General features: G+C 50.3%; 9 protein-coding genes and 1 non-coding gene across 10 annotated transcripts; 6 read left to right on the top strand and 4 right to left on the bottom strand.

The window, feature by feature from the left end:
* AtWU_08321 (Zn(II)2Cys6 transcription factor) lies at nucleotides 1-2,103 on the top strand (the record flags this gene model as incomplete). Its single annotated transcript, XM_035503429.1, has 7 exons — nucleotides 1-134; nucleotides 184-264; nucleotides 315-378; nucleotides 428-780; nucleotides 826-1,032; nucleotides 1,080-1,357; nucleotides 1,406-2,103. 7 exons carry the CDS (start codon nucleotides 1-3, stop codon nucleotides 2,101-2,103), a joined length of 1,815 nt encoding a protein of 604 aa, XP_035359322.1.
* A 90-nt stretch (nucleotides 2,104-2,193) lies between these two features.
* AtWU_08320 (glycosyltransferase family 32 protein) lies at nucleotides 2,194-3,285 on the bottom strand (the record flags this gene model as incomplete). Its single annotated transcript, XM_035503428.1, has 1 exon — nucleotides 2,194-3,285. One exon carries the CDS (start codon nucleotides 3,283-3,285, stop codon nucleotides 2,194-2,196), a length of 1,092 nt encoding a protein of 363 aa, XP_035359321.1.
* Nucleotides 3,286-4,092: 807 nt separating this feature from the next.
* Nucleotides 4,093-5,231, top strand: AtWU_08319 (RTA1 domain-containing protein; the record flags this gene model as incomplete). The annotated part of the gene is made up of 3 exons (XM_035503427.1): nucleotides 4,093-4,382; nucleotides 4,462-4,862; nucleotides 4,939-5,231. 3 exons carry the CDS (start codon nucleotides 4,093-4,095, stop codon nucleotides 5,229-5,231), a joined length of 984 nt encoding a protein of 327 aa, XP_035359320.1.
* A 996-nt stretch (nucleotides 5,232-6,227) lies between these two features.
* On the bottom strand, nucleotides 6,228-12,808 carry atg2 (putative autophagy regulatory protein Atg2; the record flags this gene model as incomplete). Its single annotated transcript, XM_035503426.1, has 3 exons — nucleotides 6,228-6,245; nucleotides 6,293-12,520; nucleotides 12,647-12,808. The coding sequence occupies 3 exons, from the start codon at nucleotides 12,806-12,808 to the stop codon at nucleotides 6,228-6,230; spliced, it is 6,408 nt and encodes a 2,135-aa protein (XP_035359319.1).
* A 1,023-nt stretch (nucleotides 12,809-13,831) lies between these two features.
* On the bottom strand, nucleotides 13,832-15,555 carry AtWU_08317 (putative CECR1 family adenosine deaminase; the record flags this gene model as incomplete). Its single annotated transcript, XM_035503425.1, has 2 exons — nucleotides 13,832-15,372; nucleotides 15,429-15,555. The coding sequence occupies 2 exons, from the start codon at nucleotides 15,553-15,555 to the stop codon at nucleotides 13,832-13,834; spliced, it is 1,668 nt and encodes a 555-aa protein (XP_035359318.1).
* Nucleotides 15,556-15,726: 171 nt separating this feature from the next.
* Nucleotides 15,727-15,798, top strand: AtWU_t220. The gene has a single exon. It is a non-coding gene; the product is annotated as a tRNA-Gln (tRNA).
* Nucleotides 15,799-17,864: 2,066 nt separating this feature from the next.
* On the top strand, nucleotides 17,865-19,784 carry AtWU_08316 (NupC/NupG family nucleoside CNT transporter; the record flags this gene model as incomplete). Its single annotated transcript, XM_035503424.1, has 3 exons — nucleotides 17,865-18,157; nucleotides 18,222-19,473; nucleotides 19,530-19,784. 3 exons carry the CDS (start codon nucleotides 17,865-17,867, stop codon nucleotides 19,782-19,784), a joined length of 1,800 nt encoding a protein of 599 aa, XP_035359317.1.
* Nucleotides 19,785-20,859: 1,075 nt separating this feature from the next.
* Nucleotides 20,860-21,548, bottom strand: AtWU_08315 (putative ubiquitin conjugating enzyme (UbcK); the record flags this gene model as incomplete). Its single annotated transcript, XM_035503423.1, has 3 exons — nucleotides 20,860-20,965; nucleotides 21,021-21,353; nucleotides 21,442-21,548. The coding sequence occupies 3 exons, from the start codon at nucleotides 21,546-21,548 to the stop codon at nucleotides 20,860-20,862; spliced, it is 546 nt and encodes a 181-aa protein (XP_035359316.1).
* Nucleotides 21,549-22,801: 1,253 nt separating this feature from the next.
* Nucleotides 22,802-24,480, top strand: AtWU_08314 (putative serine/threonine protein kinase; the record flags this gene model as incomplete). The annotated part of the gene is made up of 2 exons (XM_035503422.1): nucleotides 22,802-22,887; nucleotides 22,962-24,480. The coding sequence occupies 2 exons, from the start codon at nucleotides 22,802-22,804 to the stop codon at nucleotides 24,478-24,480; spliced, it is 1,605 nt and encodes a 534-aa protein (XP_035359315.1).
* A 659-nt stretch (nucleotides 24,481-25,139) lies between these two features.
* On the top strand, nucleotides 25,140-27,282 carry AtWU_08313 (uncharacterized protein; the record flags this gene model as incomplete). Its single annotated transcript, XM_035503421.1, has 2 exons — nucleotides 25,140-25,182; nucleotides 25,286-27,282. 2 exons carry the CDS (start codon nucleotides 25,140-25,142, stop codon nucleotides 27,280-27,282), a joined length of 2,040 nt encoding a protein of 679 aa, XP_035359314.1.
* Nucleotides 27,283-27,959: the final 677 nt, after the last annotated feature.

Genomic DNA, 27,959 nt, shown 5'->3' with positions numbered 1-27,959 from the left:
ATGGCTCACTTGGTCCAATCTGAGCTTGCCCGCCCCAGGGGCCGGTATTCTAACGGCTCAGTAAGGACATGTCAGAATTGTGCCAGAGCCAAGATACGGTGCATCCGCCACGGGGCTACCGGGAGCTGCGATCGGTGAGCTTGTCTGAGCGAGCTGATTGTTTGGTTGGCTTACTAGGTCTAGATGCGAACGCCTAGGGAAAGAGTGTCACTTTCCAGAGTCTCGAAGCACAAATGGAGGGATCAAGAGAGATAGCAAGGACAAGTGAGTTGCGAACCTCGGACCATGTAGTTCGTCTTCTCATCGCGCGAAAGGAGGATCGATCTACTCGAAGCCAAAGTCGACCAGTTGCTAGCGACGTCGGTATCCCCAATTCCGGTGCGTACAACACCCCCATTCGCTAGGCAGAGGGCTAAACGTTTTATAGAGAACTAGCAGCACAACCGATGAAAGTCCTGCAAGCACTGCATCACAGTCCAAAGATGCCATTGACAAAGGCTTGCTTACCGTGGATGCTGCCAATATGCTGCTGAATGAATTCCGCGCAACGCTTATGCCTCATAGTCCATTCGTAGTCATCCCACCACAGACCTCTGCTGAGAGTCTCAGGAGAGACAAACCGTTTCTTTTCCTTACCATCTTAACGGCTACTCTGTATGACAACATGCCTTTGCAGCGTATGCTCGAAAAAGAGGTGAAGAAGAAGGTTAGCGACTGCATGATCTTCGATGGACCAGTCTCATTCGAGGTGCTGCAAGGGCTGCTAGTCCATATTGCATGGTACGCCTGATAGTCTATGTTTGTATGCCGAGCTGACAGGTCTAGGTGTCAATATCATTCACGGCCGCGCCGGTTCTCGCAATATTTGCATCTTGCGATCAGCATTATCACGGACCTGCAACTGGACCGCGCGCCTGAATATCGGCTCTGGAGGACTCGAGTGAACTTTAATCCGGAAGAACACAAAGAGTCGGTGTCTTGGGGGCATGATGAGAGACGGGCCGTTCTCGGAATATTCTATTTTTCATCGAGGTAAGGGTAGCTTCTACACGATTAGTACTGGAGTTAACGTCTCGTAGCGTTTCGCAAATCCTACACAAGCAATGCACCTTTTCGTACATGCCTTATTTTGATGAATGCTGCAAGCTCCTGGCCACAGATGCCGAGTATGCCTCCGACCAGCACCTACTCCATATAGTACAGCTTCAACGGCTATCGGAGAAGATCACTTCTATCTCAGCACAGAACATTCTAGGGACCCACGGTCCTGGCTCAAGCAGTGAGCGTTCTTTTCGTGAGATGAAACTAGAGCTGGAGCAATATCGGGCTAGTCTACCGTGTCCGTTGCATGAGAACAGTAAGTAAGCAGCTTATGATGGACTTCGTCATGATACTGATGACACAGATATCCTTTTCATGCAATACTATACGGCCGAACTGTATCTCTGCCAGATCAGTTTGTTCGATAATAAGCCCAAAACGCAGAGCCCAAGACGTGAAGTTTCATTTCAGATCGAGGCTCTCCGGATGGGTCTCGTTGCGGCCAAAGCTCTACTTGACTACTACGTCTGCCTCCCGTTGCGCAGTGAAATGGCATTCAACAACGCCATATGGATCCAGATTGGCTTTGCACTGACTCTTGCGAGTAAGCTTGTTGTAGCAGCATCAGAGCCTTCGATACAGCCTCACACGGCGGAGTTGTGCCGTGCATTAGACATATCCAGCATGCTTAGTCGGTGCATCCTTCGTATGCAGGCACTGGTTACGTCTAGTATGGATGCCTCCGGTGACCGAGATGTGTTCTACCACTATGAACAGCGTCTGAAGCGAGTTCAGTGGTGGTTTGAAAATCGGATGTTATCAAGACAAAAGAGTGATTCCTTTCAGCCTCCAGTACAACCTAGTAACATGAGCCCATCCGGAGCTGAGAACAATCACCTTGAATCCGCGCAGCTGTCACTGGATGGTATAAATGATTATACAATGATACCCCGTGAAGTGTATGATATGCAATGGCCGGGCTTCTTTCCCGACGCAACAATTGATGAGATACTCGTTGACTGGATGGAGTACACGAAGGCGTCTGAGCAGCGCTTGCGCTGAGCGATGAAATCACTGCCATCTATCTCAGTCAAGACAAAAGCAATCCCATTAATGCTTTATTCAATACAGTCCAATTTCATCAACAGCTATCTACACCAGAGTATACCCCCGCTTCCTCGGCTGCCTCCTCACCCCAAACACCATCAACCCCATCACCCCAAGCGCAATCCCAGCCGCACACCAACCCACCCAATTCCCAAAGAACCACTCCGACACCGCAACCTCATCACCGCGCAGCCTCTCCCCGACAAACCGCATAAAGAATGCCTCTTCAGTCCCCTCAAAGATATCCCCGGGCACAATGCCTACTCCACCCCCAACAGTAGACAACCACATGCCCAGCACCCGACTCACCAACACCGCCCCAGCACTCAAAAAAGCCATAGCATATGCTGGCACAAATTCCCATCGATGTTCATGCACACTCAGCGCCACCTTGATCACAAACGGATGGTTCGGCTTACTCGCGATGAACTCATTCCCGACCCCGTACGGCCAGTGCTGAGGCAGCAGCACCTTGCCATCTTGCTCTGCACCCATTAACAAAAAATCCAATGGCCACTGGCACCCGAGTTCAGGGTCCAGGTACACACCCCCGTAATGCCAGAGGAGGAAGTATCGGAGCACGTCGACGCGCTGCACGGGGAGGAGATGGTCATTGTATATGGGTGCGAACCAGGGGAAGTATACCTCGATGAACTGACGGGCCGTTGTGTCTGTCCAGATATATTGCTCGTATGTCGGGTTCTGGTTATGGCAGGAGAAGCTGGCGTTGATGTATTCTTCGGGGATGGGCTTGGTGAGGTCACCGCGCCATATGCGGTGGATGATGGGGGGAATGGATGAGGGAGAGGTGATATTAAGAGGTGATGATGGTGGAGGTGCCCATTGGTATGGTTTTGTGGTGATTTCCGAAGGTGGTGTTTCATAGGCGTAAAGGCTATCAGAAGAGAGGGTGTGGGCGTGTAATTGAGAGGAGAAATGTATTGTTGAGATGAGCCATGAGAGACAAGTCGAGAGGAGATAGAAGCTGAGACAGAAGATGAAGGGACCCTGGCGGGCCTTGGTGACTATGACTTGGAGTCTGGGTGCTAGGGAAATGTCTGGAAGAGAAGCGCGGCAGCGTGCAGCTTGGTGCTGGATATGATTGCGTATGGTCTTGAGTGTTGTGCGGGAAGACATTGTGTAGATGATGCGAGGTGAAGAGACAGTTCACCACACTTGTGACTTGAACAAGAGTAGAAGTTCAGGAGAAAGTGGTAGGCAACATCTAGACATATCTACACCACCAATCCTAATCCTCTGATTAGAGCTCTGATCATCATCTTGATAGTATTATCAAAGGATCGAATGAGCCTCGCAACGGCTGTCCCTCACAAGTCTCAAGCCAGCCTCATTCTATATCTAGTTCAACCCTAACAGAAATAGCAGTCTCACGAGAAGTGGGTACACATTCTCCGTGTCCGTTTGGGGCCGTATCCATCCCAACTCACTATAAAAGTCCGTATCCGTGTCCGTCCGTGTCCGTGTCCATGTCCGCACAACCCTCTTTCTATATAAACTACTATATGACACCCTCTCTTGGCAACGAGGCGGTGCTTGATTGAAGCTCATCCATCGTGGCTTTTACGTTTCTTCTCCGCCAGTGATAGTACCTCTCGGTTCGTTCCGAGATGTGCCAAGATAGATTTTTGTTGGGCTGGTGCTTACCAGTGACTATGACACTTCAATTGAGCTGATTTAATCTGATGCAGTTAGGGTTGGGGGTATACTGGGGGCCTGATTAGGCTTCGCTTATTCCAGTGAGGCTTGTCAAGAGGGTTGATGAAGGATGGGATATTTTTGGATCGTCCTTAGTATAATGTGCTGCTGTATATGAGGGAGATGGGAGCCAGCTGTACATATAACATCTCCATCTCCATCTCCATCTTCAATTGAATTATTCATTTACTCACTACACTTACTATACATGATATACAATACATCAAAATGTCCAACACGACGACGAACAGCACATCCCTCGACCCCTCCGACTACTGCACCCTCACCACCTGCCCCCTCTCCGACGCCTACGTCAACTACGTCCCCTCCCTGGCCGGCAACATCTTCTACGCCGCCGTCTTCGCCGCCCTCCTCATCGCCCAACTCATCCTCGGAATCCGCTACCGCACCTGGGGCTACCTAACGGGTCTCTTCGGCGGTCTTCTCCTAGAGATAATCGGCTATGTAGGGCGGATTCAAATGCACTATAACCCGTTTAAATTCACTCCTTACCTTGAGTACATACCCCCCTACCCATACCCATACCATTCTTCTCACATCCAACCCCCTACTAACAAAACCCTAAACTTGAACTAGATACCTGATTTGTTTGACTATTGCACCAGCCCTCCTCTCCGCCTCCATCTACATCTGCCTCACCCGAATCATAACCCTCTACGGCGCCGCACACACCTCCCTCCTCCACCCAAAAACCTACACCTACCTCTTCATCACCTGCGACCTCATCTCCCTAATCCTCCAAGCCGCCGGCGGCGCAATCACCTCCACCGCGGACGCAGACCAAGCGGATCTCGCCCAGACAGGGGTGAATATTATGATAGCGGGGCTAGCCAGTCAAGTTGTGTCCCTGGTGTTGTTTATGGGGCTTTGTGGGGAGTTTGCCTATCGCGTGTGGAAGAATCCGTATAGATTGAGTAATGGGGATGCTAGGATGAGGGAGGTTAGAGGGGGGAGGCTGTGGAGGGGGTTTTTGGGTGGTATGTTTATTCCATTCCTTCTTTCCCCTTTTTTAGGGTTGCGTATGGCTAATGTTGTTGTTATGATTATGGACAGGCCTATCCCTCGCAACAATAACCATCTTCATCCGCTCCGTATTCAGAGTCGCCGAGTTGAAAGGTGGATTTCATAGTAAACTTGCCAACGATGAAGTGGATTTCATGGTGCTGGAGGGCGCGATGATTGTGTTGGCTACGTCGGCCATGACGGTAATGCATCCGGGGTTTTGCTTTGGGGGGTTGTGGAAGCAGACGAAGTGGTCGAGGGTGAAGCAGGGGAGTGGGAGGGATGGTGTTGATTTGGCGTTTTTGGATCATCAGGTGGGGAAGGGTTATGCTCCTTCTGTTTGATGTTTTTTTCTTTTTGGTCGGTTGGTTGGTTGATATGTCTTCATGTGTGTGTGTGTGTGGTCTTGGATACAAATTCGGAGTTTTGTTGTCGATGCTTGATAAGATGGTTGTTTTGTGGTTTGTTATAGATTGCATTGACCAGATTCTTTTTTTTTTTTTTTTTTTTTTTTTCAGGATTTTCTATGGTATCTATTTTAAGGCTGAATTATCTTCATATCGGATGTAGAGGGTCCATCGGATCATTCTCCACAGTTTAGTGGAAGACTGCAATTACTTATTTCACGTATATAGTACCTAAGTAGAGGTACGCTCGTGTCATCATGGATGAATAACCATTTGCTAGTACTATCTTAGCATACTCTTCGAATCTAGTCGTACCTTCCTATTCAGGCATGCAGGTAGGTCAGCAAACAAGCAAGTAATTAGATCCCAGTCGTGGCTGAGCATTTTGCTGATCACGCGCTAAGATCTTCTCAATCTACCAACATGATTGATTGGCTTGATCGGTTTCGGTTTCGGGTTCGGGATTTAGGTAGGGTTAGGAAATGAGGTTCCACTCTCAATTCATCGACTACTATCTATTTTTCTGCTGCACAGTAGTTGCTGCTGATAGCAACTGGATTTCTACAGCTACACCAGTACATCTCAAATCAAGTATACACTGCATAATCTAGCATTCATATTTCACATCCAGTCTACCTGCCTCAAACTAATACCAATCTTAATCATAAACATCCCCAAAAATATCAATATCAATCCAACACCAATCATGCTTGAAAGCCATCATTGTATCAAAAAACTCAAGGGGTAGTAGTGCTAAGCAAAGAATCATCCGTCATAGTCATCATTAAATCAGTCCCAGGTAACCTAACCTGCCCGCAGGTGAATGTGTGACCTGCTCCGGTAGATGTCCCAATCAATTATGCACCAAACCATCCCAGAAGAACTAAGCACCCAGAAGAACTAAGCACTGCCAACGATGCAGCGACAAAGCCGTTAATGGCGTTTATATTTCTGCAAGCATGTTAGTATACGGTCAGCTACTGATGGTATTGACTTACATCTTCCATCTTTCGCCGGTTACTAGGATCCAGTGTGTTCCCAGCCCCCAGCAGCGTCTGCCCCACGGCCTTGGATACACCAATGGCAGGCCGAAGAACCACAGTCGGAGCACGCTTCCAGACAGCTTTGGCGGCGGCCTTGGCGCTTCCACTTTCCATAACTTCGCCAGGCACCGCGACTATGGCATCCCGTGTCAGAAGCAGATCGCGCTCCAGCCCCCGGAATGCGCCGCGAAGACCTTGGACCACCCCTACGGGTTGATCGGCGTACAGAGAGATCTTCTTCGCTTCTTCATCGTCCGCGTACTCGTCTTCTACGCCAGCTCCCGACGCATTAGGGGTAGTGAGAATATCTTCGGCGCCTTGGAGGACCGTCTGTGTTCCGATAGCAAGCTTGGCACCCAGCTTGACGAGCTCGTTCGAAGTGGTCTTCGCGAAGGATAATGCGCCTTTTTGGATGCTTCGTACAAGGCGACCGTCTTTGCGGTACTCGCGCACAGGTACCGCCACGAGATCCTTCACCCCTCCGCCCACGTTAACGAGAGACCGGATCGGAGCAAGTCCAGCCAGCACGCCTGGCAGCTGGTTCCTCTTGATATCTGGCATCCAGATGTCGTTGAGCGTTTGCCCAAGCTTGTCAAAGCCCGACACCCCGTAGATGATGACGTGTCGCATGGTCATGTCAGCTGCATCCAGTATGAAGAAATTCATGAACTCGGTCGTCCGGCCAGACCTGAGTCCCGCGTAGTCGACTCGCTTAGGCTTGAAATCAAGTCTGACAGGAACGGCATTCACCTCGACTCTTTGTAAAAAGGGAACATCGCTCGGAGCGGTTGGAGTCGGCGCTGAATCATCACGGAATTCGAAGAAGCGGCATATAAAATCCAAAGCGTCTTGATCGACATGTAACCGCAGAGGGAGTATGGTCGCCTTAAGCACGATTTCGGTTGCTGCAAGCTGAGGTACCGGTCTCACAGTCAAAATCTCCAGGTGAATCATGCTTGTCCCACTCTCTTTCTCGCCCGCTTCGTGCATATATGTTGCGAATTTCTTCCACGTAGAAGTAGGCACATGATCAAACACCTCCAGGTCTTTAATGCGAACATCTAATGAGCTCTGTGTTTCCCCGGAATCGGGTGGGAATACGACCAGGTCCGCACATATGCCCTTGAGTTCGAATGTCATCTTATGGTACTTGCTTCGAGACAAGCGCAGCTTCTTTCCTCGGACCGAGGGCGACTGGCTTTGCCGGACCGTGGCCCCAGTGACAGTCGTCGTAGTCGCGTAGCTTCCCGTTTCACTAGCGAGGTCGTCGATGTTGCGATTGATGTCATTACGGATGTCGCGGGGATCCTTATTGGCAGGGACACCGATATAGATCGAGTTGAACAAGCAGTCGCCGATCACAGACTCTTCTTCCTCGTCAAAGCTGGGAGACGCTCGGCTGCCAGCACGCGCACGCCGTTCAATGGCTTTCCGCTCCACGTCCTTCACAGCCTTTGATATGGTATCCCTAGTCCGCTGCCAGTCGTATCCATCGAACAAGTTCCAGATCACATGTGCGTCGCGGACTCTGATCCTCAGCGGGCTCTTCTGAAGCTTGGAGTCGTCTGAGAGTCCGTAAGTGTTTTGGGTAGAATCCCAGCGATGCGCTGTACCACCAACAGCAGATTTTTGGGCAAAGTGATCCTCTCGGAAGTCCAGCTCGGAGATACTCGATGACACATAGTACTGCGAGTGGAAGCTATCTAGTAGTTCGTTCGAACCCGCCATCATACCCTCTGTCAAAGATCCATGTTCGGGGACCGAGGTGACATGTTTGAAGTCACTGACATAGTCACGCTCATCTTCCAAATGTCCTTCTCCCTGATCCTGATCAGCAGGCTCCGTCGTTTCGGGTTGCTCCGGCATGTCTGTAAAGAAAGCATCTCCAGTAAAAGAAGATAGCATATCCTGGATGGGCAGTACTTCTGTACGGTACTTCGCAGCTACGCTTGGGGGAGTAGGAGGCTGGAGCCCATTGACGATGCTTATGAGAGTCTGTGTTGAGTCGGCACAGGTCTCCAGGATCAGCAGATCATCTCTCAGCTCCACATCGAGTGACTTTGCCCCATCATCACTCAGCTTCACTATCTTGACCGTAGCTGTGGCTGAAGAAATTGTGCAAACCGTCACAAAACCATGGTCAATAAAAGACTGCACCTGATTGCTGTGCGGAGGAGCTGAGCTTCTCCTCTGGACATTGTCTGCATATCCCACGTTCGCCACATCATCTATGATCATGAGAGACGCTTTCCGGAGCTCTAGTGTGGCATCAGAAGACACGGGATCATGTATTGCACCAGAAAACTTGGCGTTTGTAAGAACTACGAGGCCTTTCGCACCGGTGCCGCGTGGGTTGAGACCGAGCACGCAGTCTCGAAGGTCTATTGTCAACTTGATAGGCTTTGAAGGGGTGTCAGAACGGCCCTCTTTCTCCGGTTGGACGTTCTGATGTGGAGGCTGCAACTCTGCGAGGTTGGCCAAGGAGCTTGCCATGTTGGCAGCCACATCCCCAGTAGTCATATCCTCACTGAGGCCGAGGAAGGCGATGATAGATGGGAGTGTATATTCTGCGCGGAAGTTGTGTAACTTCACTTTGACCGTGGGGTCCATCTCGTCAGCAATATAGCGCGCCATCAGGACTGGAAGTGGACTCTGGCTTGGGCTGGATTTGTGACCGATTGCCGATGCTTCTCCCACAAGCTCTTCGTCCCTATTCCTAGCAACCGATATAGAGCCCAGCTGCGCAGCAATGAGTGAAGGCAGACTTATAAAGGCTAGCTCGGTATTTCGAAGAACGGCGCTCATTTCCCCCACCTTCCCACCTATATGCACCTGAACCTCAAGTTCACGCATCAGTGCAAGGGTCAGCACACCAGGCCTGTCATCCTCCGGTAGGTACTTTGTGACATTCGACAGTCGGCTCAATTCATCTGCCAGCTGGGAGATGGAGTCGAGATCAGTAGTGCGAGAAACAGCAACCCGTGCTCCAGAGACCGTGACGCAGAGTACAGAACCCTGCCTCCGCTGGCGGAAGAGCGTATCTAACATGATATCATCATCTTCGTCGTACTTGTCCTTGGACGGAGTGATTAAGCCTAGTAGCCGGTCCAAGTCTTCTTCCTTCGGAGAAAATCGGTACTCAACCCTGATATCGGTCAGACTTATCTTGGCTGGAGCGTCCCGAGAATCGTCCAGAGGCAAGGGGCCGGTAACTTTGGCCTTGTCTATCTGCACTGCTACGCCACTAGGCCTGCTAACGATCTTGGCAGCGGTTGTCCTCAGCCTGACATAGTGGGTCTCTCCGACCACATCTGCTGCAAGCCCTCCGATCCTGACATTTACCTTCAAGGGCGCCGAGCCTGTTCGTTCACTCGCTGCCGGTGGAGGAAATTCTTCGAAGTGCACACCACGAGGACGCTTCGGGGCCTCCTTCTTCGGCCCCTTCGGAGATGACGCCGATGAGATCGAGTTGCCAAGTTCCAATATCGTGCTCAGCCCCCCAAACCAGCCTATGGCCTCTTCCAGTCGCTGGATATTCAAGTTTAGCTGTAAAGGAAGTGTCATGAGGTTTACAGTGGTGGAATCAGGTGATTTTGTGATAGACAGATCGATATCCCCTTGCTCGGCTGACAGGACGTCTCTAACGGAATCGCGCATCTTGAAATTCTCGCTGAACGATATTAAGTGTTCAGAGGCGAACCCGAGACTAAACCCTTTGATATTCAGATGGAGCTTCGTAATGTCTTTGTCAATTGAAAGCTGAGCTTCAAGGCCCGACAGACATGTCTGCAACAAAATATCGTTATGCAGCAGACCGAAGAATGGCGAGCTGTCTGTTTCGGCAGGGTATGAATATCCGGGAACATGCTCGACAAATTTGATGGCAAGGTTGCGAAGAGCCAACTTGATAGCCTGTCGCTTCTGCTCTTGCGGCTGACTCATGTCCTGGCTGACCTCGCTGTCATTGCTGAAAGCATTAAGAATCTTGTGTCCAACCTTGAGCACGAGCCAGCCGATGGCGATGTCGAATTGGAGTTCCGCAGAGAATATCTCAACCTCCAAGTCGTTCGGGCTCCGCTTAGACTGTGTCTGCCCATCATGCTGCGAAGGCCGAGAAGCTTTTTCGGCGGCCTCGTGCCCGTATGAGGCCGGTCTGATCGTATCACTGCGAGTTCGTGTAGAAGCCTTCCTGCCAGGCGGCACAAAGTAGTCTTCAGTTGCTGATTCACGCAAGCATGCCGTCGTCTCCTCCAGGCCGCTAGTTTCTTCTTCAGTGTAGGACGCAGATGGGGTGTCATCTGCGCTGTCGCCATCTTCATCCACGGAAGGTATGGAAATGACGACCTTGTCGATGCTAAAGAACCGTCTTGCGACGTCAGAGAATTTGTTCAGGCCTGATGAATCCTGAGAACGTTCTTTGTCAGTGAGCTCATGTTGTGCCTCGGGAGAATCATCTATAAGGCACTCCTGCGAGATATGCAATCCTGCCTGCGGAGTTAGTTTAGGGGTGGCAGCAGTCTCATCATCATGATCCTGGTCCATATGATGTACATCGGGCCCGTTTCCATGGTGCACATGAGCATGTGAGTCCCTGACTACCGTGGATTCCGGGGAATCCCAGGCACCGGGAATATTTGGCATGAAGCTTCTTGACATAGAATCATGACTTATGGCACTCATGTACATACTCTGTGCCTCCTCGTTAGAAAAGAGCCTGGACTCGGAAAGCTCGTCCTGGTTGAAAGATCCGGATGTTGAGCTTGAACTACTCGCTTCGGAAGGAGGTACAGAGGTAACAGGCGATGGTTGGTTATCAGCATACGGCTGGGGATCTTGCGTAACCTCTAGCCCCATCGCGGGCAAGGCTGGTCGAGTAGGAACATCAACCGCTTCAGGATGTTGTAGGTGATCCTGTGCGAAGCTAGTGACAGCTGGTACCTGTGACCTGGGCGCAAGGATCATAGCATTCTGTGTATCACTGTAGTGTGATGCTGATCCGGCGGCGTGCAACTCTGGTGTCCGAAGGCGCGGGGTATCTTCATTGCCCAAAATATGGTGACCGACTTCCGGTGAAAAATGATCAGTGCCATCAAGCTCATCATCATGAAGATGCGAATCTATCACAGAATCAAGATACGCAGGATTGTCCAGTATCTCATCGTCAACCGGTAGGTTCTGCGACTCTCCCATGTAACCATAACTCCTGGTTTCCTCCTCCGTGTCGGCGTCAGAAAATCTGCCGTCGTAGGTGCACACAGATCCTTCCATCTCGGGCGCATGTTCGGGCGCATATTGTTCTATTATCTTTGATTCTGATAGTCCACGAGATGGCTCGAAGAGTATCGACCTTGTCAAGTCCAGTGCGGTGTCCTCTTCAGACGCGGGCTCAGATGGCGGGGACGAAACATGGCTCGGGGGAGGGCTCGGCTTTGGCTGCAAAGGACTCTCTGGAGACGTGATCTCTGGAGATATCGGGACAGTGAACCTTGAGTAATTAGAAAAAACGACAGGTTCCGACACCAAGGCGACGTTGATGTCAGACAACGAGATCAGCCGTCGCTGATTCCGTGAGGAAGTCTCATCCTCACTCGATGGCGAAGACACAGCATCCACCTTGACTTGTCCAACAGTCAGTAACCCCGTGACCAAGTCAGGCTTATCTTCCGGTTGCCTCTTTAATGGTGCATCCTGTTTCGTCTCCATGTCGACTCGGATGGATATGTCATCCACCTGGACCTGCAGACGGTCTGCGACACCTTTGAGGAACGCAGCAACGAAACTCGGCAACGAGACGCCCTCATTGCCGTAGCCAAGCTCCTCTTCATCATCGCTGCCTGATGTGGATGTACGGTGAAGGACCTGAGATTGAGATGATATGGCAGCCTTCAGTTCTTCCTTTTCCTCCTTTGGTTCAGCCTGGAGGAACGATTGAGCGAGGTCGGTCGGATTAGGGATGATCGGATCGGGGGCAGGGTCATGGCCAGAGCCAGACCCCGTTGGTCTGTCGCCTTGTCCAGCATGGCGAGAGTCGTCGGAAAGTAGTCTCAGATGGACGTCGATGCCGCTGGCCTGGCAGACGATGCCGCTGCTGTAGATATCCGCGGGGACGGTGATCTTCAGGAAACGAACCCGGGCGCTGACGAGCTCACTTGAAGGAGGAAGGTGAAGAAGCGTAGCTAATTTCTATTTCGATATAGAGTTTTTCTGATTAGCACATGCCGGATGTCCGAAAACCCAGCGGGGAACAGCAGCGGATTGAGAGCCAGGGAAGCTAGCTAAGCTCATCGGGGGCACGATCAGTGCACTTACATCCAGCCTCAACCCAATATCTCGTAGTTCCACGGTACTTCGTTGTCCCCAGCGAATACCCAGGCTGTCCAGGTCAAGGGCCTCTGTATCGACAAGGCCGAGACGAGATAACGCATATCGGAGCAATCGCTTTTGGAAGAACGACGGCAAGAAGTAGGCCATTTTGTGGGGGGGCAAAGGAGCCGGCGGGGGCTCATTTGAAGATGGCAACTGTCATCTGAGCAAAAACATAATAAGGCAACAAGGACAAGAAAGAGACGATCGGGGAGTTGAGAGATGCCTTGCTCCCTGGGACAGGCACCAGCACAACAAGTGTGTCGGGGGGAACAAATGCGGAGGGTTTGGTGAAGGTGCCGGAGGGAAGGATGACGTTCGGGGATGTAGGCGCTAGTGGAGGAGGAGAGAGATAGCGAAGATCAACCGCAATAGTCAGGCGGAGCTTGGGCCGGGCCTCCCCAAATCACACCATGACAACTCACACTTACGTCGAACTTATCGCCTCATGGAGGGTTTTGAATTGTCAACCAGAGGATGAGCACTCGGCTCCGGGAAAATGTCCAGAACAGCTGGCTGAAGTGCAAATGCCGGGCAAGCAACTGCCAGCTGAATCATGGCAAATGAGCGATTCGTTCGGTGTCTGGTGGACTTCTCGACACTGTTTATTTTAGCCTCGGCCTAACGGTGATAAAACGGAAAATAATAACTCAATATTTACCACGAGAGTGGAAGAAAAAGTAAATAATATTCAAGATATTATCGAAGATGAAGAAGAAACAAAATCAACGGCCATCCTGCTGCAGAATCTCTCTCCTTTGTCCCCCCTTATCGCACTGGCTCGTGGAGTAGTCCATCATCCACTCTTCTGGAGTTTAACCTCCACACAATAAATCATGCAGCAAGCAGCAGCCGACATGATTCTGCTCACCAGGACGCTGATCATATTCTAGTCTAGTCTACATTAAATTCCACTCTACCTGCGACCGGTCAAACTAACGACTGCTGCGATGAGGCAATGTTCTCCTGAAAAGCTGCAAGCGTTGTTGCTTTGCATAACGAGCACGTTCTGCTTATTCATCTCGGCATACCGCTATGTCATTACTAAGCGTACCCCTTCATTATGAAGGTTTAATGCAACTTTGGGGAATGGCTGTTGACGGATACACTATGGGTGGAATGTGGCATAATTCAGTCTTGCTCTTCACCTTCCGCCTCCGCAAATTCCTCTGTAACCCACTGGCAGAATTTCTCAAACTCTGCATACCATTCCTGCAAACGGCTAGCCTTCGTCCCCTCCCCCAAGATCCCTTCCCGAAGATCGGACTGCCACTCCGCCGATGGCTGGTCTTGGTAGCAGCTCCACCGGATGGAGTTCTCCACCATCATTGCAAGGCCCGTAAGACCCATGCTGTCAATCCCTTGAAGCGCTTGCCAGAACTGTCGGGTCAGGTCGTTTGATTCACCGAGCAAGCCCGGCGCATTAATACCAAGAGATACAGGAACACCACGAGCTAATAGGACAGGTAGAGGATGCGTTTGAATACTGTCGGTGAGTCCAAGGATCTCATCTGAGAGCGGGCTGCACTCAATCAGGATTTTTTTCTCCTTGATCAGCTCGATCAGTAATGGATGTTGGCTGAGCGAGAGCCCTTGGCATATCCTCCGCGCGCCCAACAAGATAGCATCGAACAAACCTTGGTCTCCCCCAGTTCTCAGGGATTCGCCAGCGTGGAAGCAGAAAGAGATATCCAAGCCCTCTGCAGAACACTCTTTGCGAAACCAAAATAGTATGGGAACCAGATCAGTGAGCGAGTGCTGATCATCCTTACCCACTATCATATCAAATCCGCAAATCGTATCGGGATAATCATACTTTGCCAGGATGCAATCTTTCATGTTCTCAACAATGTCTCGCTTCGACAATGAGCCGGGACAGGCCCATATAATCCGCGCTCCGTAAAACCCTTGCCCTTCCTGCGTCCCTTGGAAACGTGCAAGCTCTTCCTGAAACACGTGGCACCAATCGCTATGACCTTCTTCGGGGATATCCTTCCCTTCCTTGCGATATGGGAAAGTAAAAGTCGTCCTGAACTCCGCGTATTTGATCCCATCGTTCTGAAGCCGAGCAAATACATGTCGCAAGCATGCCCGCAGGATAGGCTCATAGCTGAGCAGAGAATTCACAATCGGCATCGCACGGCTATGATAATTCGCACGCCCCGCTTGAGGGATACATCGGCTTCGCAGCCAGTCACGAAACCCATCCTCTCCCCCGTACGGAAAAGAAGAGGCCGCCTTTCTCAGTGGGATGGGACTTGAGGGCTCGTACGCAGACGACCACACAGTAGGTCCGTCTTCCAAGTCTTTCGATGCCGCCAATGAGTATTGGAAGGCAAATGTCTTCTCATCCAAGTCACTCTGGGATATCAAAGGCTGCGTTGCAAAGACACACATTCCCGGGGTAGCGAAGGCCACATCGATCAGAAAGTCCGCATTGATCATGGCATGTAACGGAGCATGCAACAAAGATCCTTTAGGCATCGCCTTGATGATTCTCCACAGCTTTGTCTCCTGCACCCTATCCCAATCCAGGGACTTGGCCTCGGGAAAGCGAGCATCATCTAAACCCGACAAAGAAGAAAGCTGATGTAGCTCCCGGTCGCGGATTCTGGCGACAATATTGCAAGCTCTAGCAGCTGTTGGCGGTAAAGCCTTAGTAAGGTTGCTATCTAGTATCGTTGATTAGCCAAGTCCAAGTAAATATGTTGAGCGTGATACTACCCACCATGCCGCTGCTTTTGTTCTTCCAGAATAAGCGAACTCCGACCCCGCAGATATTGCTGGATAAATGGATCTTCAACTTGGGGGATGCCCTCCTCAATTTGCCACTCCTCATTCGACTGCGGCTCCATGTTGTGTGAACTATGCATATTGTAGCATGTGTGAAACAGATTAGCGGGGTAGAGTCGATTCAGGTACCTTGAGCTGGCGAAAACAATGAGGTCATATCACGACCTTGTTTCTTGATTTTCTGAATTCTTTAGCTTGTAAGACTAGAAAGTAACCCGTTTATCACAACAACAGGTTGTGTAGTGTAATGGTTATCACTCTGGATTCTGATTCCAGCAATCCCGGTTCGATCCCGGGCACGACCTTTTTGTCTTCCTTCTTGCATGCACACAAGCAGTCTGTCGCGTCGTTAATTTTTGACCCAGTCAAGTCAAAACTGTTCTGCTGTAATTGAATGGTCGTTAAAAGGGTATACCGATGCGGTCGCTGATGTGTACCGGTTGCGTCCACTGCACCGGCCGGTCGATCTTTTTGGGGTTTCTGCTTTGTGTATCCCACACTGATCACGTTCCAATAATTCCAGGATCCATTGAATGTAGTACATATACACCCTGGTACTGTGGTGGTCAACGGCAATATATATCTAGTAGCATTCATGTCTTGCTGTCAGGTTGTACATCCCCGTCTCACAGTACAACGACTTTCCTTGCTCCTACCCGCTTGCCGTTTCCCTCAATGTAACGTTTCAAGTGTCGCAGACCGCATGCGGGAATAAGCCATTCAGACAAAGTGCAACTTGCAGGAAACACGCCATGTGAGCTCTGGGCTCTGTTCCAGTGTAGCGTCCGTTCTGCTGTCGAGTGATGTCCCAGTCTCCCTCTTTTCTCCAGTATCATCTACTAGCGTCGGGGATGAATATATATAACTGCCGCAGAGGTCGTAGGAACTAAAATCACCAAAAATTGATATATTAAATAGAAGCAAATGGAGTCAACTACTGTTTCGCGAAAGAGAAGGTGTCCATAAGTACCATACATATAATTATTTTGCCCACGATCAGGGCGTCCAGACGCCAAGGATACCACGAGTTCTAAGCACTCGCAGGCCATGCATCATCTATTCCTGCATACGGTGTTCAAAACCGCTAGCAAAACTGTTAGCCATGAACATATAATTCGCAGATCGATGATTCGAGAGTCCAGAAATCAGACAAGATGAACGGGAAACACAATATTTTGGCTTATTCCCACTGCTTTCTGGAGACCGAATAATCAAGTGCTTGGATCTCTTGTTTTATTCTCTCCAAGTGCTTCTCATAGCATTGTCAGGCCCTAGTCAAGCGTACTGATCTTTTATATGGTTCTGTGATGAAATTTTAGGCTGCAACGTCACATTTCTCCGAGTTTTGATCAATGGTAGCCAGCCAGGTGGATGACTAGGAGTCATGGCTAAACGTATGGGACATCCATAGCAATTGCGAAAGGTTTTCTGCCATGTGGCACCCCACTGGAAAACATTTCGCACTCTTCGATACTAAAAAAGTCTTGAGGAGGTCAAAAGTAGGAAGCCTGTGTCTTTCCGCCACTGCTTTAAAAATTAAGAGTTTGTAACAACATTCGTCACCGGGACCAAGTGAAATTCTAAGCAAAAAGCAAACATCGAAAAAGACAAGGCAAAATTATAGTGGTAAGGCAATAGTGTCCACAGGATTTGCAGGATTATTGTTCTGATGCAGCACGCATACTAGTAGAACCAAGATACGGCGCAGACCACACCTTTTCCAGCCAATCAGACCGACTGTATTCGAGCTACAACTGAATGCCCATAAACTCAACATGGAAAGCATTGCAGGTCGATGCAATAGTGAGCCATGTGACTGGTCATAGAGATGTCATCAAGAAGCATATTAGCTAGCCCCTTCAGCGCAAAGAGTTAGGATTAGGCTAATGGCCGGAAGGCAAGATAGAACAGTTTGCTCAGTCGTCATCAATAAACTTACACTACTCCGCACACTTTCCTGGATGAAAGAGGACACCCCGCACAGATGCTCGTCCCTGGATACACGGCCAGTGACAGCAAGCAGCAAAGGCCCCAGGTGACACAAAGACGAGAAAGTATAAAGGGTAGACCGCCGGAGTGGCCGCGACTCCATCCCTGGCATAATGCGTCTTGCCCGTCGATAGAGCTTTTTGACCCACGTTGTACAACCTCGAGGCTTGATCATGGCCGGAGCAACATAGGCTGCTTAGTTCTCATCATTCTTGATTAGACGTGTCTCACCGTAAGCCCACCATAAGACACCTTCGGTTCGCGTGCCATCCCCCCCGCAAATACCTTAGGAGAAGCTGCAGATGCACCATGGGACAGTCTCTTATCCCTTGGATCCGTGACTAATTCACCGTCTCCTCCCCGAGAAGTTAGTACCCCAGAGATGACGGCAGATGAAAAAGCCCTGGCGATTAGCCAGAAGACCACGATCATGTCACAGGCTTGCAGCGATTCGAATGAGACTGCAGGTGTTCATGCAGGTAACTCAGAAATCCCCCGTGGCGATGATATCAGTGCCCCAGACATGAAGAAGCTACCCACAGAAGAACATCAGGGCAAACAAAATGATATCGAAGAAGCCGACATAAGCCACACTCCTCGGAAACAATATCGGCGTTGCATGTCCAGGTACCCCAGGCATGTGGCATATGCTGGAATTCTGATACTTTTCACAGGGTGAGCTTAATTGCTGCACTTTTAACCCCATAGATTTGCAAGCTCACCTATTCCTAATCACCAGGTGGTGGGTTGCGGGGCTTATCCTTCACCGTGATGACCTAGGATGGTTGATCCCCTTTCTCGTCTATCTGGCTATCACACTTCGTATACTCTTTCTCTATCTTCCCATCTCTGTGCTCACTAGACCGGTATTCTGGATCTGGAAACAGACCGTCTCACGTATTGTGAGCCATGTGCCTCCAAGGTTTCGTATACCAGGAGCAGCGATAACGACAATTGCCGTGATTATGATCGGTTGTTTCGTCTCTGCGGATACACCAGAAAACACGCGAGCCGACAGAGCAGTTAGCCTATTCGGGCTGATCGTTTTCTTGTTCATCCTATGGATTTTCTCTCGGGACCGCAAGAATATCGTCTGGCATACCGTCATCGTCGGCATGTTGGTTCAATTCCTTGTGGCTTTATTCGTCCTGCGGACACGGGCGGGATACGACATCTTTAACTTCATATCGACACTGGCCCAGAAACTACTGGGGTTCGCAGAGCAAGGTGTCGACTTCCTCATCGAGACAGGCTGGGCTGAGAAACACAAAGGATGGTTCATCGTCAGTGTTATCCCCGCAATTATGTTCTTTGTATCTCTTGTGCAGCTCCTATATCATGCCGGCATCTTACAATGGTTCGTTCGCAAATTTGCGACATTCTTTTTCTGGTCGATGCGTGTGTCCGGGGCAGAAGCGGTTGTTGCAGCGGCCTCCCCGTTCATCGGGCAGGGGGAATCAGCCATGCTTATAAGGCCATTTGTACCGCACCTGACCATGGCGGAAATTCATCAAATTATGACCTCTGGATTTGCCACCATCGCCGGCTCTGGTCTCATCGCATACATTGGCATGGGCGTCAATCCTCAAGCCCTTGTATCTTCCTGCGTCATGAGCATCCCCGCCTCCTTGGCAGCATCCAAGATACGCTGGCCCGAAAAAGAAGAAACCCTCACAGCAGGCCATGTCACCGTTCCGGAAGACGAAGAGCATCAAGCCGCAAACGCCCTTCACGCGTTTGCCAATGGCGCCTGGATGGGTATCAAAATCGCAGGCATGATCACCGCCAACCTACTTTGTATCATTTCTCTGGTCGGTCTAGCCAACGGTCTTCTCACCTGGTGGGGATGCTACCTGAATATCAACGATCCTCCTTTGACGATCCAACTCATTATGGGGTATATCTGCTACCCTGTTTCCTTCCTTTTGGGTGTTTCCCGGGACGACGACCTCCTGAAAGTAGCACAACTAATCGGCATGAAGCTTGTCATGGTAAGCTTATTCTCCAATACCCAGAACCTACCTCTAACAAGGGATACAACCGTTAGAACGAATTCATAGCATACTCAGCCCTCCAAACCGAACCGCAATACCAATCTCTATCTCCGCGATCAAGACTAATAGCCACGTACGCGCTCTGCGGATTCGCGAACATCGGCTCCCTAGGAAACCAGATCGGAGTTCTGGCACAGCTGGCTCCCGAACGGGCAGGAGATGTATCTCGCGTGGCGGTTAGTGCAATGATAACAGGAGCGATCAGCACACTTATGAGCGCGGCGATTGCAGGAATGATTGCTATTTAGAGTGCTGCGGGTAGTAGATCTAGCGTTATGTTTACCTAAGTGAGAGTTACAACAATGTGCCAGATTGAGCTGTGTTCGCAGTTATTCGGTTTGGGATGGCAGTTGATCTTCTGCAGCAAGAGGATAAAAGGAGTAACGTCGAATTGGTATTTTCTCTAGCTGTCTGTTTGCGTGTAAAGTAGATGTATGAGGAAGATCTCCGAGGGGCTTGCCAAGTCCGGAAGACGTCGCCGCTCTTCACCTGCTTTAGGAAGGTGCTGATGCTTTCACTCTCTTAACAGTCTCTGGGCTGTGGATTAGTTTGTAGCATAGCTCAATGAATTGGATTAAGAGACGATGAGATGTTAGTTAGGGCAGCAGCTATCTTTCTAGTACTACTTATTGCAGAGGGTTGGAGTTGTAGCTATGTAGTACTATGTGTACTCCGTGACACTAAGTACTGTCTAGGAAAGTAACATTGGGGTGAGTAAATAGCGATAGAACAATGGATCATGGGTTGTTTATTTGTTTACTCTCCAGTATTTGCTGTGCTTGCTTGTGGAGGACACTCTTCTAGCGCAAAAGACCTTCCTGTCGTGCCTTAATAGTCCCGGTTATGGTGGATATATTGTCGGCAGGGTTACTTTTCACCCTGGCGATGGCGATAGTAGCTCCTATGTATTCTGCTACTTAGGTTAGTATAGAAAATGTCAACACTTATATTGATCGAAAATACAATGGAAGCTATCTCTTTGTTCAGTGATTGCCTACGTAATAGCTACCAACGAACCCAACATCATGTGCAGGTAATAATAAGAACGAATGTAAAATCAAAGCAGGGTATTTGTCCCGGGACACGCGGGCTCCTGTATTTCCATTCCAATTGTGGTCCCAAACGAGAATTCCCCGAACGCATAAACTCCTGAAAAATCATCGGTGCTGAACTCATGACTTCGTTACGACGAAGATTAGAATGCACCATGCAACCGTTGCCCCCAAATGAAACGCACAGACCCCGATCTCATGCAATGCAAGTCGGTCCGTCCCATGTCTGCGGGAACAACCGAACGGACGACGACGATTATGGACGAACCAATTACTCGATGTCTTCGATGTCGCGGTGCCGGGCCATAACGTGTTTTTTGTATTCTTCCTGGTCGGTGTCCCAGAGCTCAGCAGCTTGGGCGTTGAGAGGGCTCGCGCTTAAGTAGCTGTTAGCATGAACGGTCGGAACGTTGCGATGTGGTTTCGTCTTACTTGTTAGGTTCACCCAGAAGACTCTGCAGACTAAGGAGAACACTCTGCACGTTGTAGACGGCACTCCACTTGTCCTTCAGGATGTCCAGACAGATACGGCCGGAGAAGTCGACATTAGGGTGGTAGATGGGAGTCTTGAATAGAACAGTAGGGGGAGCGTAAGGGTAGTTGTTGGGGAAGGCAAAGGAAAGACGGAAAGTAAGTCCTTCGTAAGGAGTTTCAGCCGGTCCGCTGATAGTGGCAGTCCAGGAGAGGAGGTTGCCGTCGGCGTCAGGGAAGGCCGAGATTCCCGGAGAGGGGGAGAGCATTAGCTGCATCAGCTCGGCTTGGAGGCTGGCGAGATAGAATGATAATCAGTATGCAAGATTCCAGAGGAAATGTAAGTGATTATGGAGGCTGCATTCAGCATCGTAGTACGAACCGTTTGGTGACGCTCTGAATGTCGGTTCTCTGGGCTGACGAGTTGAGCTTGGACGCCTCGTGGGCGTCAGGAGCCGAGTTCTGTGTGTCTTCCATGCTGTAGTCCATTATGAAGAAGTGTAAAGAGATCGGGGGTTATAGCGGAAGCAACGGTCGGTTTAAGAGGAAGAGACGATGACGAGAGTTTCCGGGATGGGAGGAATGCCAGGTAGAGTTGAACGGACCGTCGTAATCGGTAGGAAGAGAAAGGAAGAGGAAGAAGAAGAGGGTTCGTCTGGAATGACGCTGGCTCCGAATGCAGCGGGACAGTTGGCTGGAGGGGAAGCGGATTGACCCACCCGATGAATCCCCGGATGCTGTGAACTCAGAACAAGCCTTGATGGAACGTTAGGCAAAAAGAGGTGGAGGAATGGAAAATTGTTGTCTACCAGTATCACTGAAGTAGTCAAGCTCGAAATCCTAGAGAAATAGAAAGCAGGGGGGAGGAAGAATTAAAGTGGGTTCATGTCGGGTTGACAATAATGGAGGGGATGTTCGGTCTTTCATTGTTTACTCGGCCATCCGCCCGGCAACGCCGCCGCCAACTGATTCTTTGGGGCTCCACCAGATGACCGGTCCAGATCATCTTCATCCGTCACACTTGGGAAGTTATCGTGAGTCGCTAGTCATTTTGTCATCGCGAAACTCAGTTTTCTAGTGATTCTCTCCCGTGATGGGATCTCAAGGTTCTTGTAAGGAGAAGAAGTGATGATGCACCATTTTCCCTCCAATTCTTCTACTTTTGTTTTCGGTTAAGTGAAATACTGGCCAGTGTCGATGCAAGTTCATACAAAGTAATTGTGGTGTCGTTTCGGTGCGACTCCGGATCTCTTCCCTACAGTTGGACTTCATTATTGGCTGCTGCGGGTCCAGATCAAGCCAGCAAAAGCAGCGTGGCCAGTGTGTCTGTTAAGTCCAGGGCAGATCAGGCGGTCAAGTAGTCGATATAATGCTCGTAGCTGCATCTCTCCTGGTCTTCGCATTCCTCACTCAAGTCAAATAACTTCAACTATTTTCCTGTCTTACTGATCTTTGATTCCATTTCTCTGTCGAGATATCCCCCTTCCTCTCTATTCATCATGTTGGGTCCACTAAAGGCTGTGCCAGGCAGCCGATCAACAGATTACCCAAAGAGGATAAAGTGGCTCTCGCGTTCCGCCCAGCGCGTTCTCTTCAGCTTCGTTCTCCTTCCATCGCCCTTGCATTGATACTCGCCACCGTCACACGATCATGGCTCAATATTGACTTCCCCCCTAAATGACAAGATCTGTGAATCTCAGTTGATCTGTCATATTCGGTCCTTCTCGTGAATCTTCGTCAACATGCACCACTCTCAGCTGGCCCCGCTGCCGAATGACTTGCCGTTTCGCATCGTTTCCAAAACAATTGGTCAGGGTGCTTACGCTTGGTAAGATTGACTTCATCGATTGTGCTCTGATGTTTATAATCTCAAGCATCTGCTGACGAAGAGTTACGGCGCAGCATCAAGAAGGCCGTCCCCACCTACACAGACAATCCCGTTTTCGCAGTCAAGTTCATCCATAAAGAGTACGCCGCCCGTCATGGAAAGGTCAGCCCGCGTCAGCTACAAATGGAGGCGACAGTCCACAAGCATATCGGGGATCATAACAATATAATCTCATTCTTCCAAACTGGGGAAGATGACATCTGGCGTTGGATCGCGATGGAGTTGGCCGAGGGTGGTGATCTGTTCGACAAGATCGAGGCTGACGAGGGTGTTGGCGAGGACATCGCGCATGTATACTTCTCGCAACTGATAAGTGCCGTGGGTTATATGCATTCGAAGGGCGTGGGTCACCGCGACATCAAGCCGGAAAATATGCTGTTGACAGCCGACGGGAACCTGAAAATCGCAGACTTTGGGCTAGCCACGTTATTCGAGTACAAGGGCGTGACGAAATTGTCTACAACTTTTTGTGGGAGTCCTCCATATATTGCACCCGAGGTGATATCTTGCAGTAGCAAACATATGATGAAAGGTGCAGGCTACCGACCGGACCTAGTGGACATCTGGTCCTGCGGAATCGTCCTGTTTGTCCTCTTGGCTGGAAACACCCCGTGGGATAGTCCGACAGAGACCAGTTACGAATTTCAGGAATACATCGCAACAAATGGACGCACATCTGATGAGCTTTGGCAGCAATTGCCTATAGAGACTCTTTCGCTACTACGTGGAATGCTGAACATCGACCCCTCTAACCGCTTTTCCCTGGAGGACGTTCGGAGACATCCCTGGTATACCCGACCGAACAAATACCTATCCCGAAATGGCACATTAAGGGATCCGATCAACTTAGCTACAACCATGTTTGAGTCACTCCATATCGACTTTTCCCAAGATCCTTTCGCTCAACCCCATGGGGGTAGTTTTGGTGGGGGTCGAATGGATATCGATCTGGGTGATGGGATTGATGCTGAACAAAGGATTTCATCAACGCAGCCGGAGATGCCGAGGACTGATATGCTGGTCGACTGGGATACCCCGCAAGTGGCGGATGCGTTCTCATCAACACAACCCCTGGGGCGACCGTTCTCTGCCGACGACATGTCGGCCCTCGACCATCTAGAGGATGAGCCGTCAATGTCACAATTCTCGCCTCATCCGTCCGTACCCCTGAGTCGGACGCAGAAAGCGCAGCGATTCCATGATATCGTGCCTTCTCGTCCCATGACACGATTCTTCTCTACGTGGGAGCTTAAGATTCTAGTGCCTCTAATCTGCGAGGCTTTGCATCGTTTAGGGGTTCCGGTTCCTGCGGTTCCCGCCGTTTCCGCAGGGGACACTTCCGCAATGCTTCGTATCGTAACTCGGGATGGGAGGATGTGCACTTTGCAGGGTAAAGTCTTGATCGAATGTGTCTCCGAGGGCCTATTCGAGATTGAGTTTATGAAGGTGAAGGGCGATCCGCTGGAATGGCGGCGTTTCTTCAAAAAGGTGGCCGTGCTTTGCAAGGACGCCGTCTACAAGCCTGACTGCTAGAAATACAGCCAGGATACATGCTTATGCACCTCGACCAGGCGCCTATATTATTGCTGTTATTGCCTGGTATCGCGTCTGACGGTTAATGTACGAGTAATGCCATTAATGACGGTTGGGTAAGGATTGGGTAGGGAAGGAAAAGGTTTTGGCTGCTTATCAGGTTCTGGCTCTTAGTTGATATTAGTGTTTTGACTCAAATCGAATGAGTGTCAAGAGAATGGAAGGCCTTCGGAAATTTCAAGAATCATCAAGAATCCGTGCGGTGTAACTTTGCTATATATAGGACTAGTAATCCGCCTATGATAGCGCTGGAATGTAGTATCCGGCATTCCAAATGCAACAAGAGCTTTTAGGTTACAGGGCAGAATAATTCAATTGAACTTCTAGACCAACCTACGTAAGCCACATAAGCCTTCCTATATGCCTTAGCAATTTTTTATCAGTTACGTGTGAAGTTGATCGGCGATGCTAGACTGAACTGTTGCTTGTCGGACTGCGCATCCCCCACGTGACGACGGTCTAGATTGCGGATTGTGGGGGGATAAAATGGAGCTTCATCCCCAAGAAACAGTTATGGCCTTTGCTTACACCCTCCGTCGCACAAGCTAAATGAGTCAGACCCGTTGGCCCTCAATGGTTCTCTTTTCCCAGTCTCACCCATGGAGAAACTCCCCGTAGAGATCCTCTGCGAGATTATTGACTGTACGATGATTGCCCCCATTTCTTCCAGGGTCCAGGTTACCCCACATCACCGGTTTCATGCCATGTGCTAGACCTTCATTAGCATTAGCTGACGCACCCTTAGATCTCACCCCACACGAGCGGGTACAACTTCAGTCCGTCTCGAGGCGGCTATTCTCCGTGGCCCGGGATAACAACCTCTGGAGACTCCACTGCTTCGAAGAGTCATGGAGCGCTTCCGGAGCCTTGCGTTCCGCTACCAACAAGACCTCCGAGAGCCTACTCACCAACTCCACGGCTTCCCTCAGCTCATTAGGCCAAACTTCGCTTCGATCGCTGATACAGCCAGGCGCGTCTGTTGGGCTAAGAGATGGTAAAACAAGCGGCTTGGATCAAACGCCGTCTTATGGGCAAAGATCCAGAGCGGCGGCGTCGTGGGACCCGTCTTACGAAGGGGAGGAGGTGAACTGGTACTCGGAGTACATTGCTCGAAATGGCCCCATTTCACTTAGTTGGATGCAGCAACCCTTCACCAGGGTATCACAGGGTGGGAAAAGGGAATACCGAGAGGTCAAAGGAATGGGACTGCTCCGGGATTGGAGTACTGCTCGACAGAACAAAGTCGTTGCGCCCCTTGATGACGGTAGTGTCTGCATTTGGGATCTCAATCACTCGCATTCGATTGGATCCCAGAGCACCAAGGGTAAGGTTCTTGGAGTCAGCTCGCCGGGAATATTGATGGCCAACCGGTTTGGCAGACGAGACAACTCTGGAGCAAAGCAAGCCTTGGAATTCGTGAATCTGGGAGAATGTGTGAGCGTAGACTCTATGCGTCGGAGGGCCTACCTGGCTGTCGGGAATATTCTAAACGAGGTAGATCTCGAAAGTCTCACTGTTATTTCCCAACAACGCTTCCCTTGGTCCGTTTTTGCCTTGTCCCAGGAGACGGATTATTCTGTACCGTTGACGGTGGCTACCACTTTGAGTCTTCACATCTACGATGGCAGAATGTCAGCGACGGAGGAGCAGGAGGCTATCACTCTACGTTGTGAGGAGCCGACCGTCTCGCTGGTCCCTAAATCTGAGATCTATTCTCCGCCCGATTCACCACTTTTGCAGCTACAACCGAACGGACAACCCCCGCACCGGATACGAAGCCCTGATCTCTCAAAGAACAGTGACAACTATGCACCCTTATTCCAGCCAGGACCTCTCTCGCTTCTACACCCTCCCGCACCGCACGTGAACTCGATCTTCCTCGCTGGTCGTTTCCCAAGCATCTTGCAGTATGACCGTCGCTTTTTCCCACGGCTTCAGAACACAATTCATTCTGGTGGTCAACTCTGCGGACTTGCTGCTGTTCCGGCGCCGCGATTCCCTGTCTCTCCCAACTCTGAATTTCCCGCGTCCCACAAATTGGTGGCCTGCGGTGACTACAAAGGGCGGGGTTCTCTTGAGCTCTACAATCTCACTCCCTCCAACACCAACGCCAAGAGCGATCCATCGGGCTGCTCGTCCAACCTGTCTACAGTATACCAAAATCGGCAGAGTGTCGCTAGATCCAAGGTGCTCTCAGTCGAATCACACGGGACCCGTATCGTCTACTCCGATGCAGACGGAAATATCAAATGGGTTGAGCGTGATGGACGTTCCGAAGTTCGGCGCCTGAACATTAATTCATACCAACCGCAGCGAAGATACTACCCACAGCGCAATGGGGAAACGTCCACTCATTTGGGAAGCAACGCTGATACCAACGGTGAAGAGGAAGAACAGACATTCGGATTATGGGGTAGCCTATCGCGGTCTCGCAGCGAGGGTGAAGTTGCTCGAAAGATTCTCCCAACCGGCGGCAGCTTGACAGGTGATGAACTACTTGTCTGGACAGGGGAACACATCGGACGCGTCCATTTCTCTAACCTCCCGGACATGGGTCCAGATTCGGACGAAGAAGATGATGCTGTAACTCTCGATGGAAATATCGGGGAAACGGAGCGTGAAGAGCGACGGAATAAACGGCGGGAGCTACGTCGGCGGGAAGATGAATATGCCACGATGATGCGCAGGGCACTGGAGAGGCAGGCCGACGAAGTGAGACGGATGGGGGGACTGGGGCTGTGATTTGAAGATGATGTTTCCCTCCAATGAAATAGATGAAGCGCATCTGATTAACGCATACTTGTCTTTTCAAGAGATTCTGCACGTACCCCTTCATGCATGATTCGTTGGTTTGGTTGAATATACCTCCAGTTCGGGCTTGATGTTATGGTAGCGATACCCTTGTGCTTAGATAGAAACTGCGAGTGATCCTTTTTAGATCAAATATACAAGATTACACTATGTCTTCTTGCCCGTTTGCCCCTTACGTTTGTCCGATGAATTGCCTAGTTCCGTCGTTCTCGGGTGCGGCGATAATCTCCAACGGCCTCGGCCTGCCGCGATGACTGGCTTCTGACAAACCATTAGTGAGCCCCCACGGGTTTTGCCTTTCCTTCCCATTCTCTCGGTCTCTTTGACGGGCTCCGCTTCTGCTTCTTTGCTTTCAGTTACACATAATTTCTACCATATCCCATAAACAGCTCCTTCAATTACCTCATTCCAAAAGTAAAGGCGAAATCCCATCCCCTCTGTCCTCCCCTCCCCGCGTCCTCCGAATCCGAGCCTCCGAGTCTCCGCCCCGAAGATACAGTCATCCCACTCAAGGATCGCGACGGAATCGCAAAGCACAGTGTACTCGGCGCAATTGTTATAAACCCTCGAGGTTTCGCACTTAAACTGGGTTCAATTCGTGGACAGCA

Source organism: Aspergillus tubingensis (genome assembly GCF_013340325.1).
Source record: "Aspergillus tubingensis WU-2223L DNA, scaffold_9, whole genome shotgun sequence".
Lineage (NCBI taxonomy): Eukaryota > Fungi > Ascomycota > Eurotiomycetes > Eurotiales > Aspergillaceae > Aspergillus > Aspergillus tubingensis.
Note: the sequence above shows the minus strand (reverse complement) of the source record. Positions and strands in the feature narration are given on the sequence as shown.